The following is a 16,443-nucleotide window of genomic DNA, read 5'->3' on the forward strand; positions in this document are numbered from 1 at the left end:
GGCGTGTGTCTCGTGTGGCTCCTGGCAGGTGTGTGTGTGTGTGTGTGTGTGTGTGTGTGTGTAGAGCGTTCACAGGCTTTACCCAGAAGCCCCTGACACCGAGGATGTGGATGAAGGCATTGGAGGAGGAGAAGAAGAGGGCGCAGATGAGGATGAAGAGAAGGAGAGACGAGCAGAGAGACGTTCCCCTCGACGGCTCAAGGACGAGGTTAGTTTCTTTGTCAGGCCTCATACAGACAATCTTCTTTGAATAGAAAGATCAAAAGAACAGCATGTATTTGAATGTGTCCTCTGAGCCAGTGCTGATGTGATGCTTGTGTGTCTCAGAGAGAAAACACGGAGCCCAAAGCCGTGCAGGTGTTCAGATTAGACATCATGGCAGCAGGTGAGACGTTCAGCGGTTCAGTAACAGACAGCAGTGCTGTTCAGCAGACAGCGGCGTGTAAGACTGTGTGTGTGTGTGTGTGTGTCCAGATGACGAGGGCTTCCTCAGGAAACAGAAGCACATGAGGGCTCAGGCGTTTGCTTTTAAAATGCGTCCGCGCAAGGAGGTGCTGGAGGTCAATTATGTGAGTATAACGTTTGTGTGTCATAATGCATTATATCTGTTCCTGTGTTTGAGCTTCAACATTGATCGGTACAAACTGCACTAAAGGGCCCGTTATACATCTGCATCTGACCTGCTGTTTACACTTGAAGATCTGTTTACATTAATGTGTCTCCGTCATTTGAGTACAGGAGCAAAGCTTCAGCCATTTGTGTGGAATCAAGCTTCCAGCAATCAGACTCTGTTACTATCATTACCAGTAAATCTGTTTTATTAACATGAACACCGCTTTATTACCATCACAATGGCTGACTTGATGTCCAATAATTGCTGGTGAAATTATCTAGGTTTCTGGAGACAATCTAGTGATGTGATTTCTGGCTCATTTCCACTAACCAGTCCTTTCAGATAACCCATGCAATGTGAGACACTTTGGGTAAAAGCGTCTGCCAGATACATGCGTGTAGATGTAATGAGATTCATCCAGCTCTTCATTCATCACCTTTCCAAGACTCCGTGTCCAGTCAGTTTTACAATGCTTTTCACAATACTCATCATTTCAAAGCAGCCTTGCAGAAAATCATGATGTTAATGTTTATAATATATTTATGCTTTATAGTTACATTTAGTAGATTACAGCTGAATGATAATAAAGTTACATTGTGCAAGGATATAAATAGTCATGCAACCGAGATTTGCTTTACTTCTGTTTTGTCAGAACTTAAAAGAAAATACATTTTAGAAAAGTAAAGAAAATTTAAATTAACTCAAATTCGCCAAGTCTGGAGGAAATATAAAGCTGAAAGTCATGTAATAAACAGTGAAAACTAATGCTACGCTTTGTGATAATATCCCCTAAGAGGAGCTTGTACATGGAGAAGAGTAAAGGACCTAATACTGAGCCCTGTGGCACTCCATGCTTCAGTACTGCAGAGTCAGCAGTTCATCATTTCAAAGCACATCTTTAGACTCAGCGCTCTCTTCTGTTCTGATGTTTTGAGCATGTCCTGTGTAAACGACCTCTGCAAAACATGTCTGCTCTGTGGTTTTGAGCTAAAACTCTGTTACTATGCAGCGCAGCTTTAATCGCTATTAGTCGATGTTCAGAGTGTGTGTGTGTGTGTGACTGACAGATCGACCTGTACATGTGCATGGTGTGTGGGCGGGGCGACGAGGAGGACCGCCTCCTGCTGTGTGATGGCTGTGATGACAGCTACCACACCTTCTGCCTGATCCCGCCGCTGCAGGACGTGCCCAAAGGAGACTGGCGCTGCCCCAAGTGTGTGGCAGAGGTACAGCCTTCTCACAGCTCAGTACACACACACACATGCTGTAACGAATGCTCCTCTGATGCACTGATCTCCCGTCACACAGGAGTGCAGCAAGCCTCGCGAGGCGTTCGGCTTCGAGCAGGCCGTGCGCGAGTACACGCTCCAGAGCTTCGGTGAGATGGCCGACCACTTCAAGTCCGATTACTTCAACATGCCTGTTCATGTAAGTGTCGTTAAAGAGCGTCTACACGCTTCTCAAGAGTTAAAGCAGAGTTCTGGGTTCAGAGTAACACATGTAAACATGCTGGGTGTGTGTGTGTGTCAGATGGTGCCCACGGAGCTGGTGGAGAAGGAGTTCTGGCGTCTGGTCAGCAGCATCGAGGAGGACGTGATCGTGGAGTACGGCGCTGATATCAGCTCCAAAGACATGGGCAGCGGATTCCCAGTGCGAGACGGCAAGAGAAAACTCATCGGCGACGAGGATGTAAGATGCTTCATTTCATACTGCTGCATCTCACACTAGTGCATGAAGAAATTTCATTGATACATTTTATACACACACATATATACATGTGTGTTTCCTCTATTTCTCTTGTGATTCTGTGGTGAGATATGACCATAGACAGGTCTTCCTGATTCTCACGTGTATGCGCAGGAGTACGCGAGCTCGGGCTGGAACCTGAACAACATGCCGGTGCTGGAGCAGTCGGTGCTGACGCACATCAGCGGGGACATCAGCGGCATGAAGGTGCCCTGGCTGTACGTGGGCATGTGCTTCTCGTCCTTCTGCTGGCACATCGAGGACCACTGGAGCTACTCTATCAACTACCTGCACTGGTGAGTCCTGCGCACTCGTGCTGATGTTCAGCGCCTGAGACACTGAGACGAGTGACGTGTGTGTGTCTGTTGATCAGGGGCGAGCCCAAGACCTGGTACGGCGTTCCAGCACACGCCGCCGAGCAGCTGGAGTCCGTCATGAAGAAAGTGGCTCCGGAGCTCTTCGACTCTCAGCCGGACCTCCTGCATCAGCTGGTCACCCTGATGAACCCCAACCTCCTCATGGAGCACGGTGTCCCGGTACAGCCTCCTCTGCATCTGCCCTGCATTCTGCTGCTCACCGGCAAACCAGCTTAACACTTGCTTCAGAAATGAACAATGAGATGAGATATTTCACCCCTGGCAGCAGTATTTTAGGACAGTGTTATTGACAGATATTCCTCAGCTGTCACTGACAGGGCTCATTATCATACAGGTGTACCGGACCAATCAGTGCGCGGGAGAGTTTGTCGTCACCTTCCCAAGAGCCTATCACAGCGGCTTCAATCAAGGCTACAACTTTGCTGAGGCAGTCAACTTCTGCACTGCAGACTGGGTGCGTCCTCTAGAGCCACAGTGAATCTTCAGCATGTGGTTTGCTGTGTTTGTATGTAGATGTGTGTGATGACATATACGTGTGTGTGTGTTGTGCAGCTGCCCATCGGGAGGCAGTGTGTGGCGCATTACCGGCGTCTGCAGCGCTACTGCGTCTTCTCCCATGAGGAGCTGGTGTGTAAGATGGCGGCCGATCCGGAGAGTCTGGACGTGGAGCTGGCGGCGGCTGTGGTCCGAGAGCTCGGAGACATGATCGAAGAGGAGAGCCGCCTGAGAGCAGCCGTGCAGGAGACGGTGAGAGAGACCCGGCCTCACATGGCGCCAGCAGTTCACTGGCAGGAGTACTTCATTAATATCCAGTACCGCAGAAATTATAATACGCTGTTGACAACGACTTTAGTTTAACAACTTCTACATCAGGGTAACATGGGGCAAAAATACAACAAAATTAATTAAAAATGCCACCAAAATTCAAGATGTATAGAGGACAAAACCTTTTTTTATTCTTTATAACATATAATAGTTTGGCAGTATCACGTAAGCAAGCAGGGTTTCCGCAGGGTCTTAAAAAGTCTTAAATTGTACAAGAAAGTCTTAATTATGATTTCAAGAGGTCTTACATTTGGGGACAGAAAGACCAGAATGGCGATATGGCTGAATGTGAGGATTAAACTTCAAAAGGCTATGATTTCATGAGCGCTGCAGGTTCAGAGTCTGGCGCTGCGCTGCTTTGCTTACAGCGTTATCGGGGAAACGGTTATATTTCTACCAAACGCTCCTCCTGCTGGCAGAGAATAAATGAGCATTTTCAATAAAACTGTTGATTTGTTCAGAGTTCAGACCGATGCAAAAATCCACCCATGTTGTTACCCTGCAATCACGCAGAGCTTTAAATGTGAACTGGTGATCGATAAGAAGACAATGCATTATAAAAATCCAAACAGTATAGGGGTGTGCGATATATATGGTTTGCGATAATGTCTTAATTGTTGTTTTAACAATGTGCAATTTGATATTATCAAGTATATCGTGAGAAGCAAACACAAAACACACCTACAGAGTGCACGCTTACATCAGAAGTGATGAAGTCTAGTAAGTTAACATGGGTTAAACTAGTGCTCGTGCGCATTTATAGTGCGTTCTTTCACTGCATGAATCAGTCTATTAAAATGCATTTAGAATGATCACATAATTCAAGATATGGGGCAGAAAATGTATGTATTTATATCATTCTATATAGTTAATATCACACAAAAAGTGCCGTTTTTTTCTCCAAAAGTCAGCATGATTACAAATGTGTTATTAATTTTATACAACAGTTCAATAAACAAGAAGTTAATATTAAGAGACTTACATTTTAGACGCCATATTGCCTGTTTTTGCTCTATTTCTCCAACAAAAATAATTCCAAACACAGCCACAGCGCTGTTCTACGTCTCTGAGCAACATGACAGTGTTTCGTTCCTGAATGAATCAACCGTTTAAATGATTCGGTTCAGTCGCAGTGACTCACTTATTAACAGTGACTTGCTGCCACCTGCTGGCGGTTTTAATTTCACATTTAAAGTACCTTTTCAATTTTTTTATAATTTCAAACATCAGTTTTCAATGTTTTATGTTTAAAATATCAAAACGTTATTTATGCATTTGTAACTGCAGGTTAAAGTATTTAATGTCCCTCAGAGCTGCATTAAACCGTGTGTAAACACATCTAAACGCCTCTTCAGACGCAGCTTCTGTGTTTCCTCTGCGCTGCAAAGATACATTTTGTTGATACTGATTTCATTTGCTTGTGTCAGCAAATAAAACACTAAAATAATCTTAGTAATAATAATAAAAGCATCTGATAATTTAAAAAAATAAGTACTTTTTTTTTCATTTGCTTGCTAACAAAAAATGCTAGCAAAAACATCTTAATAATAATAAAAGCATCTGATATTCTTTTTATTGTTTTTATTATTTTTTTCAGTTGCTTCTGTTATCAGCCAAAAACCACAAAACATAATCTGAATAACAATAAAAGCGTCTGATAATTATTTTCTTCTTATGTTGATGTGTTTTGCTTGTGTGATCAGGCAGAAAGCAGAAGAAGCCCAAAGCGGAGGTGCTGGATTTCGAGATCCCCGTCTCGTTCTGGTGGGAGCTGAAGCATCTCTCCGAGCGTCTGCTGGAGAACATCAACGGTAACCATCTGAACACCTTGTGTATGTGTTTGTGTTGCTCCTCTTCATCTTCATCTTCACCTTCACCTCAGTCTGCGTGACGGACACCAGCGCCAGCGCCGCTCTCCAGACGCTGCTCACCGTCTGTCACAGGAAGAGACCCCTTCTGTGCAGGAAGCTGATCAAGGGCATCATGGGATACCTGGCGTCGCTCAGCTCGGCTCCTGGAGTCAGGTGAGGAGGACGAGGAGGAGGGATCGGGTGATGATGCTCAGTTTAGCTTTCAAAAAAGAGGACAGTGGGGGCAAGATGGGTTTGAGGGGGTTAAAGTAGCAAAAAATTTAATTTCCATATAGGAGTGTGTGATACATATCGTCTGCGGTAATATCGTAATTGTTGTTTAACGATGTGCGATTTGACATTATCGAGTATTTTGCAAAAACCATTCAATCTCGCCTTCAGAGTGCATGCATAGATTTAGAGTGCGTTCTTTCTCTGCATGATTCTCTATTAAAATGCATTTAGAATGATCACATAATTCAAGATATGGGGCAGAAAATGTATGTATTTATATCATTCTATATAGTTAATATCACACAAAAAGTGCCGTTTTTTTCTCCAAAAGTCAGCATGATTACAAATGTGTTATTAATTTTATACAACAGTTCAATAAACAAGAAGTTAATATGACTTACGTTTTAGACACCATATTAACCTGTTTTTGCTCCATTTCTCCAACAAAAATCATTCCGAACACAGCCACAGTGCTGTTTTGTGTCTCTGAGTGACAGGACGGTGTTTTGTTCCTGAATGAATCACCCATTTAAATGATATCAACCGTTTAAATGATTCGGTTCAGTCGCAGTGACTCACTTATTAACAGTGACTTGCTGCCACCTGCTGGCGGTTTTAATTTCACATTTAAAGTACCTTTTCAATTTTTTTATAATTTCAAACATCAGTTTTCAATGTTTTATGTTTAAAATATCAAAACGTTATTTATGCATTTGTAACTGCAGGTTAAAGTATTTAATGTCCCTCAGAGCTGCATTAAACCGTGTGTAAACACATCTAAACGCCTCTTCAGACGCAGCTTCTGTGTTTCCTCTGCGCTGCAAAGATACATTTTGTTGATACTGATTTCATTTGCTTGCTAACAGCCCAAATGCAAGAATTTGACTCAAAAGATGGTGCACACTTTTAGAAAAAATGTCTTAAAGATAAAAATGCCCATAAAACTTGTTGGAAAAGATTAATTTCTATCACTGCTGTGAACTGACCAGCACACAGAATATGAAGAATATAAAGATATTCAGGAGGCAGCTGTCCACGGCAGTCCTTAAGATATCAGCACAATAACACATGATCAGCCAAATATCGTCTAATTATCGTTATCGATAAAATCCCAGAAAATATTATTTAAATGCTAATTAATATAATAATTAATATTTTTGACTTTTCTTATAGTTTGAAACAAATCTAGAGCAGAACTGCTGTGATTCTCCAAGTAAAGCACAGTAGATGTATTTTGACTTTATGAACTTCAGTCCTGAATGTTTCAGCAGTTTTGAACAAATGATTTGAGTGAATGATTCACTCATTAAAACCTCGTTAACACCTATATGTGAATTTAGTTTCATATTTAAAAGTAGGCTATCAGCTTTGTCTTCATTTAGTATTTCTGTATTCAAAAATGTCATATTTAAAGCATTGATTTCACTACATTATGCAATTGTAACAACCCTATAGTATCTTATTCTAATTGAATTTATTGCTTAAATGTAATAATTTGACAAAACGTGACACACATTTAACAAGTTTATAGAAAAAATTGCCCTTAAAGTTAAAAAAAGCCCCTGGAAATCAGTTTAATGTTGTCTTTTAATATTGTTAGAAATTAATATAAATATAAGACATCTTGAACGTATCAGTAGTGAAAGCAGTAGGACTAATAGAAATAGAACAAAGAAACTGGCCAGCTGTTAAATAAGTACTGCTTGAGTGTTTGCACTGGTCATCCTGCAGGGGGTGCTGTGCTCGGAGCAGGAGGTGTTTGAGCTGGTGCCCGATGACGAGCGGCAGTGCTGGAAGTGCAAGACCACCTGCTTCCTGTCTGCGCTCACCTGCAGCTGCAGCCCGCAGCGTCTGGTGTGTCTGCATCATGCAGCCGAGCTCTGCAGCTGCGCAGCCAGCAACAAGTGCCTGCGGTACGCCTCTGACACACACAGCTGCGCCGCACAACGCTGTCATCAGTCCTGATGTGCTGATTAAATTAGAAGCTTTCACTGCCGTGTGCTGCAGGTTCAGGTACGATCAGGACGAGTTTCCCGCCATGCTCTACGGGGTGAAGTCACGCGCGCAGTCTTACGACACCTGGGCCAAGAGGGTCACGGAGGCGCTGGCGGCCGATAACAAGAGCAAGAGAGGTCAGACACGATACCGAGTCGCCACTTTAGTCCACATCTGCGGGTTATAAACGGGTGGCTCTGCTTCCACAGATCTGATCGAGCTGAAGGTGCTGCTGGAGGACGCAGAGGACAGGAAGTACCCCGAGAACAGCCTGCTGCGCAGCCTGCGAGACACGGTGAAGGAGGCCGAGACCTGCTCGTCTGTGGCGCAGCTGCTGCTCAGCCAGAAGCAGAGGCACAGGTCAGTCTCTGCTGAACGCTGACTAGTGTGATATATGTGTGTGTGTCATCACTCAGCCCTAGTGTGTGTGTGTGTGTGTGTGTGTGAAGAAGAGAGCGTCCCGAGAGCAGCGCACAGAAAGCTGGCAGCAAGCTGACGGTGGAGGAGCTGAAGGTGTTTGTGGAGCAGCTGTACCGCCTGCCCTGCCTCATCAGCCAGGCCCGACACGTCAGGGTGAGTCCACGAGCCTCCGCAGCCGTCTGAGCTCTGATATACGGTCTGACGTGTTCCCTCCTGTGTGTGTGTGCCGCAGGAGCTGCTGGAGAGCGTGCAGGACTTTCACGAGCGGGCGCAGGCGGCGCTGGCCGACGAGATTCCGGACTCCGGGAAGCTGCAGGCGCTGCTGGAGCTGGGCTCGGGGCTGGAGCTGGAGCTGCCGGAGCTGCCGAGGCTCAAGCAGGAGCTGCAGCAGGCGCGCTGGCTGGACGAGGTGCGGCTGACGCTGATGGAGCCGCAGCGCCTCACACTGGAGCTGATGAAGCGGCAGATCGACTCGGGCGTGGGCCTGCCGCCCCATCACGCCGTGGAGAAAGCCATGGCCGAGCTGCAGGAGCTGCTGACGCTGTCCGAGCACTGGGAGGAGCGGGCGCGCGCCTGCCTGCAGGCCAGGTGACCTCTCGTTACGGCCAAAACTCAAGCAAACCAGTTAGTCTTGGGTTGTTGTGAAATTCTGTGGTTGTGACTGTCGTCCGTCTGTCTCTCTGCAGGCCTCGCCACAGTCTGCTGACGCTGGAAAGCATCGTGATGGAGGCCAAGAATATCCCAGCGTACCTGCCCAATGTTCTGGCCCTCAGAGATGCCCTGCACAAAGCCAAAGAGTGGACGGCCAAAGTGGAGGCCATTCAGGTGACCGTATGTTTCACAGGGTCATGCCTAAACACTTCTGTTTACATTTAATTTAATTTACATCTACAGTTACTTACAAATGAGGAATACAACAGACTACTCATCTGGAAGAGACCATAAACACAAGAAATGCTAGTAACAAAAGGTCTCAGCCATTGTTCAGAATAGTGTATTAAGGGAAAGTGAAAGATTCTGCATTCAGGATGTGTGTGGGAAGATCATTTCACCATCAAGGTATAGTTAAGAAAATGCTCTGAGAGTGATTTTGTGTCTCTACGAGCGACCGCAGGCTTCTGGAGAGGAGATTGATGTAAGAGCGAGTGAATTAGGAGCATACAGGGCACTGAATTTGAGAACAATAAAACCAAATTTGAGAAGTTAATAAAAAAAGATATATTTTAAAATAATATTTTTTTTCTATAAAAAAATAGAATTCATATGATCCTAAAATATATATAGCGTAAGAGAGAGAGAGACAGTAAATTAAGTTAGTGTAAGTTTTAGGAGTTCAGACAATTTGACGTGCGTTTGATTACAATTTAATTTAACATTTAAACAATTAAAACAGTCTGAAAAATGTAAATGTAATCAGAAAAATGACAAATTCCAGAAAAACGGAAGTTCGAGTGGAATTTCAGAGTGCACAGTGTAGTAAGCAGATGATTAATCACCTATGATTATAAGGGGGTCCTTTGAAACTTTTCTCCCTGTAAGGGGTCCCTGGCCCCAGAAAGTTTGAGAACCCCTGGTCTAGATAACATTCTCGAGAGAAATTAAGAGTAAACACAAGACATGCAGACATACGGGTCATGTGACTTGCAGATGACGCTTGAACAGCGCATGCTAGTTCAGAGATGTTTCCATAAAGATCAAAGGTATGAATGCTGTGGAAGAGATTATCACTGTGACGTCTCATCACTGTTGATCCAGCTTCATTGCTGAATCAGGTGTAGCACGTCATGTGACCCGTGTCTCGATCTCCACGAGCAGAACGGCAGTAACTACGCCTACCTGGAGCAGCTGGAGGGTCTGTTAATGAGAGGACGCTCCATCCCGGTCAGATTGGAGGCTCTGCCGCAGGTGGAGTCACAGGTGGCTTCTGCTAGAGCCTGGAGAGAGAGAACCGCCCGCACCTTCCTGAAGAAGAACTCCACCTACACCCTGCTGCAGGTGACTCACACACACACCCTGCTGCAGGTGACTCACACACACACACACACACACCCCTGCAGCCGCCTCACACACACACACCCTGCTGCAGGTGACTCACACTCAAACCCTGCTGCAGGTGACTCACACACACACACACACACACACACCCTGCTGCAGGTGACTCACACCCACACACACCCTGCTGCAGGTGACTCCCACACACACACACACACACACACCCTGCTGCGGGTGACACACACACACACCCCGCCGCGGGACACACACACACACACACACACACCCTGCTGCGGGTGACACACACACACACCCCGCCGCGGGACACACACACACACACACACACACCCTGCTGCGGGTGACACACACACACACCCCGCCGCGGGACACACACACACACACACACACACCCTGCTGCGGGTGACACACACACACACCCCGCCGCGGGACACACACACACACACACACACACCCTGCTGCGGGTGACACACACACACACCCCGCCGCGGGACACACACACACACACACACACACCCTGCTGCGGGTGACACACACACACACCCCGCCGCGGGACACACACACACACACACACACACCCTGCTGCGGGTGACACACACACACACCCCGCCGCGGGACACACACACACACACACACACACCCTGCTGCGGGTGACACACACACACACCCCGCCGCGGGACACACACACACACACACACACACCCTGCTGCGGGTGACACACACACACACCCCGCCGCGGGACACACACACACACACACACACACCCTGCTGCGGGTGACACACACACACACCCCGCCGCGGGACACACACACACACACACACACACCCTGCTGCGGGTGACACACACACACACCCCGCCGCGGGACACACACACACACACACACACACCCTGCTGCGGGTGACACACACACACACCCCGCCGCGGGACACACACACACACACACACACACCCTGCTGCGGGTGACACACACACACACCCCGCCGCGGGACACACACACACACACACACACACCCTGCTGCGGGTGACACACACACACACCCCGCCGCGGGACACACACACACACACACACACACCCTGCTGCGGGTGACACACACACACACCCCGCCGCGGGACACACACACACACACACACACACCCTGCTGCGGGTGACACACACACACACCCCGCCGCGGGACACACACACACACACACACACACCCTGCTGCGGGTGACACACACACACACCCCGCCGCGGGACACACACACACACACACACACACCCTGCTGCGGGTGACACACACACACACCCCGCCGCGGGACACACACACACACACACACACACCCTGCTGCGGGTGACACACACACACACCCCGCCGCGGGACACACACACACACACACACACACCCTGCTGCGGGTGACACACACACACACCCCGCCGCGGGACACACACACACACACACACACACCCTGCTGCGGGTGACACACACACACACCCCGCCGCGGGACACACACACACACACACACACACCCTGCTGCGGGTGACACACACACACACCCCGCCGCGGGACACACACACACACACACACACACCCTGCTGCGGGTGACACACACACACACCCCGCCGCGGGACACACACACACACACACACACACCCTGCTGCGGGTGACACACACACACACCCCGCCGCGGGACACACACACACACACACACACACCCTGCTGCGGGTGACACACACACACACCCCGCCGCGGGACACACACACACACACACACACACCCTGCTGCGGGTGACACACACACACACCCCGCCGCGGGACACACACACACACACACACACACCCTGCTGCGGGTGACACACACACACACCCCGCCGCGGGACACACACACACACACACACACACCCTGCTGCGGGTGACACACACACACACCCCGCCGCGGGACACACACACACACACACACACACCCTGCTGCGGGTGACACACACACACACCCCGCCGCGGGACACACACACACACACACACACACCCTGCTGCGGGTGACACACACACACACCCCGCCGCGGGACACACACACACACACACACACACCCTGCTGCGGGTGACACACACACACACCCCGCCGCGGGACACACACACACACACACACACACCCTGCTGCGGGTGACACACACACACACCCCGCCGCGGGACACACACACACACACACACACACCCTGCTGCGGGTGACACACACACACACCCCGCCGCGGGACACACACACACACACACACACACCCTGCTGCGGGTGACACACACACACACCCCGCCGCGGGACACACACACACACACACACACACCCTGCTGCAGGGGACTCACACACACACACACACACACACACACACCCTGCTGCAGGTGACACTCACACCTTACAGCAGGTGATACAAAATGACACACTAGTGCAGGGGTTCTCAACTCTGGCCCTCAAGGTCCAATTTCCTGCAGAGTTCAGCTCGAACTCTAATCAAACACACCTGAACAAGCTAATCAAAGTGTTTAGGATTGCTAGAAAGTTACAGGTAGGTAGCTGAACTCTGCAGGAAAGTGGATCTCGAGGGCCAGAGTTGAGAACCCCTGCACTAGTGGAATATGTTGGAGAAAACTATGTGCTAATTTAGCACATAGCATAGCACATTTAGGTTTAGGGCCCAAAATTTTGACCAGTATTTTTATGGATATAAATGTCTTCATGACAGACATGGTTTCTGGACTGCTAAACACATTGTTCTGCCTCAGGATTTTTTGTCTCGTTTTCTGGTACAAATAGCTTAAATCAAGATGCATTTACTTAAAGAAAAATGGCTTAAGAAGAAGTCATGTTTTTTGAGAAATTGATCAAAATTACATGGGCCAAGTCTGAAAACAAGACCACGTAATCAGCCAGTGAGGTCAGGACAGTCCGCTGCTGAGTGAACCTGTGATGTTTATCTTTACTCACCTGAGGTTGATCTCTTGCAGGTGCTCAGTCCGCGTGTGGATATCGGCGTGTACGGCAGCAGCAAGGGCAAGCGCAAGCGTGTCAAAGAGCTGCTGGAGAAGGACCGCGGCCTGGAGCTGGATGCTCTGAGCGACCTGGAGGACAGTGTGGAGGACACGCGTGACCCCGCCGCCGTCGTGGCCGCCTTCAAAGCCAGAGAGCGGCAGGAGCTGGAGGCCATCCACTCGCTCCGCGCCGCCAACCTGGCCAAGATGGCCCTGGTGGAGCGCATCGAGGAGGTGAAGTTCTGTCTGTGCCGTAAGACAGCCAGCGGCTTCATGCTGCAGTGCGAGCTGTGCAGGGACTGGTTCCACGGAGCCTGCGTGCCGCTGCCCAAAGCCGGCTCGCAGAAGAAGCTGGTGTCCGGCAGCAAAGAGAGCAAGTTCCTGTGTCCGCTGTGCCAGCGCTCGCGGCGGCCGCGGCTGGAGACCATCCTGTCCCTGCTGGTGTCGCTGCAGAAGCTGCCGGTGCGGCTGCCCGAGGGAGAGGCGCTGCAGTGTCTGACCGAGAGAGCCATGGGCTGGCAGGACCGCGCTCGACAGGCCCTGGCCACCGACGAGCTCTCCTCCGCCCTGGCCAAGCTCTCCGTGCTCAGCCAGCGCATGGTGGAGCTCGCCGCGCGAGCGAAGACTGAGAAGATCATCAACGCTGAGCTGCAGAAGGCGGCCGCCAACCCCGACCTGCAGGCACGTGACTCCACACCATCACGTCTGATTATAGCAGTGCTCCACGACTAACTTCTGTTTCACTCTCAGGGCCACATCCAGACCTTTCAGCAGGCCGGTTTCAGCAGGGCCACGTCACCACGGCCCTCTGTGGACTATGACGACGAAGAGACGGACTCCGACGAGGACATCAGAGAGACTTATGGATATGACGTAAAGGTATGTGATGAATCCCTACACACACGATCAACCAACACTAGTGTTTTCATGTAATTGATGTTCACACCTCATCGGATGCGGATCATCTTAATGTGATGCAGTTTCCCTGCTGCTCGTCTCAGTCTCTCTGTCTCGTGTTTCTCTCCTCAGGACTCAGGAGAGGTGAAGCCGTACTTGTTCTGTGACGAGGAGATTCCTGTGAAGTCGGAGGAGGTGGTCAGTCACATGTGGCCCACAACACCATCTTTCTGCACGGAGCACGCGTACTCCTCTGCCTCGAAGTTCTGTCCTCAGAGTAAGATGTCAATACACACTTATATATCTAGATTCAGAAGGGTCCAGTACTGTAGCATCTATCACCTGATCTAGCCTGATCTCCGTTCCCTCCTCAGATCCGGTGGCGCCACGCAAGCAGCCCAGGAAGACGCCGCTGGTGCCGCGCAGCCTGGAGCCTCCGGTGCTGGAGCTCTCGCCGGCGGCCAAGGCCCAGCTGGAGGAGCTGATGATGGAGGGAGCAAACCGTGAAATAAGCATGTATTTGACCGAAATTGCAGAATCGTATCAAGCTGACTATCTAGCGCGGTGAATGTTTATGGTTCTCAACCAATGGAATATTACGTTTTATTCTGTCTGACAGCAAATCACTTGAATGCAACGAGCTCATAATCACGACTTTATTACGTTTCCGATAGCAGATAGCTCTCGCTCAGCACAGTGGAGTGCATCGATTTGTTAACTTTGTGGCTCATTACTTTGAGTCTTTGGGACGCGGTGACACACGACCCTAAGAGATCTAATGCTTTTGCCGCTCAGAAATCGCTCTGCACGTATCAGAAGTTCTGCGCTCACACTGCATGCGCACCGCGCCCAAGCCCAACTGAACCGTGCTGTGGCCCACCTCTTCCAACCGAGCCAGGGCCGGCTAAACGAGCCGGAGCGATCACACTAGTCAGACGAACCGCGCTCTGGGGGTCAAACGCACTCGGCACGGCTCGAAATTGCGACCAAAATATATTTGGGAACATTTGTGCGAGTGCATATAATAGTTGTCATGTGATCTGTTTTCATTTCTCTAAAAACTTTCAGAGTATGTGCCTTCTGAGTGTTGATACGGTGACCTGTCTGCTACATAACCAATTCAACTTCATCTTTGAAACACACCTACAGAGAGTGCACGCTCACATGACGTGAAGTCTGTTAGGTTAGATTAGTGCGCGTGCGCATTTAGAGTGCGTTCTTTCACGGCATGATTCAGTCTTTTAAAATGCATCACAAAATTCAAGGTATGGGGCGTTTACATCATTTCATATCATTCAGGGGTAGGCAACGTCGGTCCTGGAGGGCCGATGTCCTGCAGAGTTTAGCTCCAACCCTGAAAAAAACCTCACTTGTCTGTAGCCGCAGTAATCCTGAAGACCTTGATTAGCTTGTTCAGGTGTGTTTGATTAGGGTTGGAGCTGAACTCTGCAGGACAGTGGCATTTTATCGATAAAATCCCAGAAAATATGGAGATATAATTTTTTGTCAATATCGCACCGCCCTAGCTGCCAGCCGTTCGGTGCAACTGGCAGAGCTGAATGTAAAGTTTAACACCGCATACACCATCCTAACCCTCGGCAAAGAAGAGCTTAACTTTAGGTAGTTCACAAAAGAAATCTGTCAGTGTGCTTTTCATTTTCTCTCTTCTTCAGCCCTTTCTTTTTCTCGCGGTAGTTAGCGGAAAGCAGTGACGGAGAGATTGACAGCTAATATTAACCAATACTAAATCTGCATTAAAGTCAAGAATGTAGTTTTTGAACTACAAACGTTTTTTTGTAACCCTTTTTGAAGTTGGGAGCACCAGTGCAACTAAGTAAAAAAGTAAATTTCGGCCCCTGCTCGGGCACGGTTCAGATCGTTCAGATAGTGTGATACACCCCTCACTGTGTGTTTGCTCTCCTCTGGGTTCAGGTGGACTGGGTCCAGTGTGACGGCGGCTGTGACGAGTGGTTTCATCAGGTGTGTGTGGGTGTGACGTGTGAGATGGCTGAGAATGAAGACTACATCTGCTCGGCCTGCTCGCATAAAGCCGGCGCGGCTGTGACGGTGGGAGCAGAGACTGTGGTGATGTCTGTCCCGGCGCTGCCCCTGACCGTCCCTCGGGAGAGCAGTTAACCTCACAAACACACAACCAGCTGCGGCATCACCTCCTGTGTCCCACACATTTAGCTCATTATTACTATTGTAGTCCTGGAGGAGCCACCTGGTGATGCGGCACGACTGGATAAACATGGTCCGGGGAAAGCTGAACTAGCTGGATCTGCTGCGTCACCATGAGATCCTGCGGCACTGAACGTCCTGCTCGGACCGAGTCTGCCCTCAGCATACGGAGGACGGGGCATGTAATGGTTGTATTTAGTGAATCTATTTATTATGTACGTGGATTTTAAGCAGTTCATGATGGGGGAGGTCTTTTTCTCAGCTTTTGTCAAATAAAGAAAGATGATTGATGATGATGA

General features: G+C 49.0%; 1 protein-coding gene across 1 annotated transcript; it reads left to right on the forward strand.

The window, feature by feature from the left end:
- Nucleotides 1–70: 70 nt before the first annotated feature.
- Nucleotides 71–16,099, forward strand: LOC107575729 (lysine-specific demethylase 5A-like). Its single transcript, XM_016262073.1, has 22 exons — nt 71–208; nt 328–385; nt 475–569; nt 1,681–1,839; nt 1,922–2,041; nt 2,144–2,302; nt 2,474–2,655; nt 2,733–2,895; nt 3,071–3,190; nt 3,289–3,483; nt 7,377–7,558; nt 7,653–7,777; nt 7,850–8,000; nt 8,093–8,213; nt 8,293–8,648; nt 8,747–8,891; nt 9,876–10,055; nt 13,043–13,747; nt 13,817–13,945; nt 14,096–14,240; nt 14,338–14,459; nt 15,896–16,099. Exons 2-22 carry the CDS (start codon nt 376–378, stop codon nt 16,097–16,099), a joined length of 3,768 nt encoding a protein of 1,255 aa, XP_016117559.1. The 5' UTR covers nt 71–208; nt 328–375.
- The last annotated feature ends 344 nt before the right edge of the window (nt 16,100–16,443 follow it).

Source organism: Sinocyclocheilus grahami, unplaced genomic scaffold (assembly GCF_001515645.1).
Source record: "Sinocyclocheilus grahami isolate Dianchi unplaced genomic scaffold, SAMN03320097.WGS_v1.1 scaffold2844.1, whole genome shotgun sequence".
NCBI lineage: Eukaryota > Metazoa > Chordata > Actinopteri > Cypriniformes > Cyprinidae > Sinocyclocheilus > Sinocyclocheilus grahami.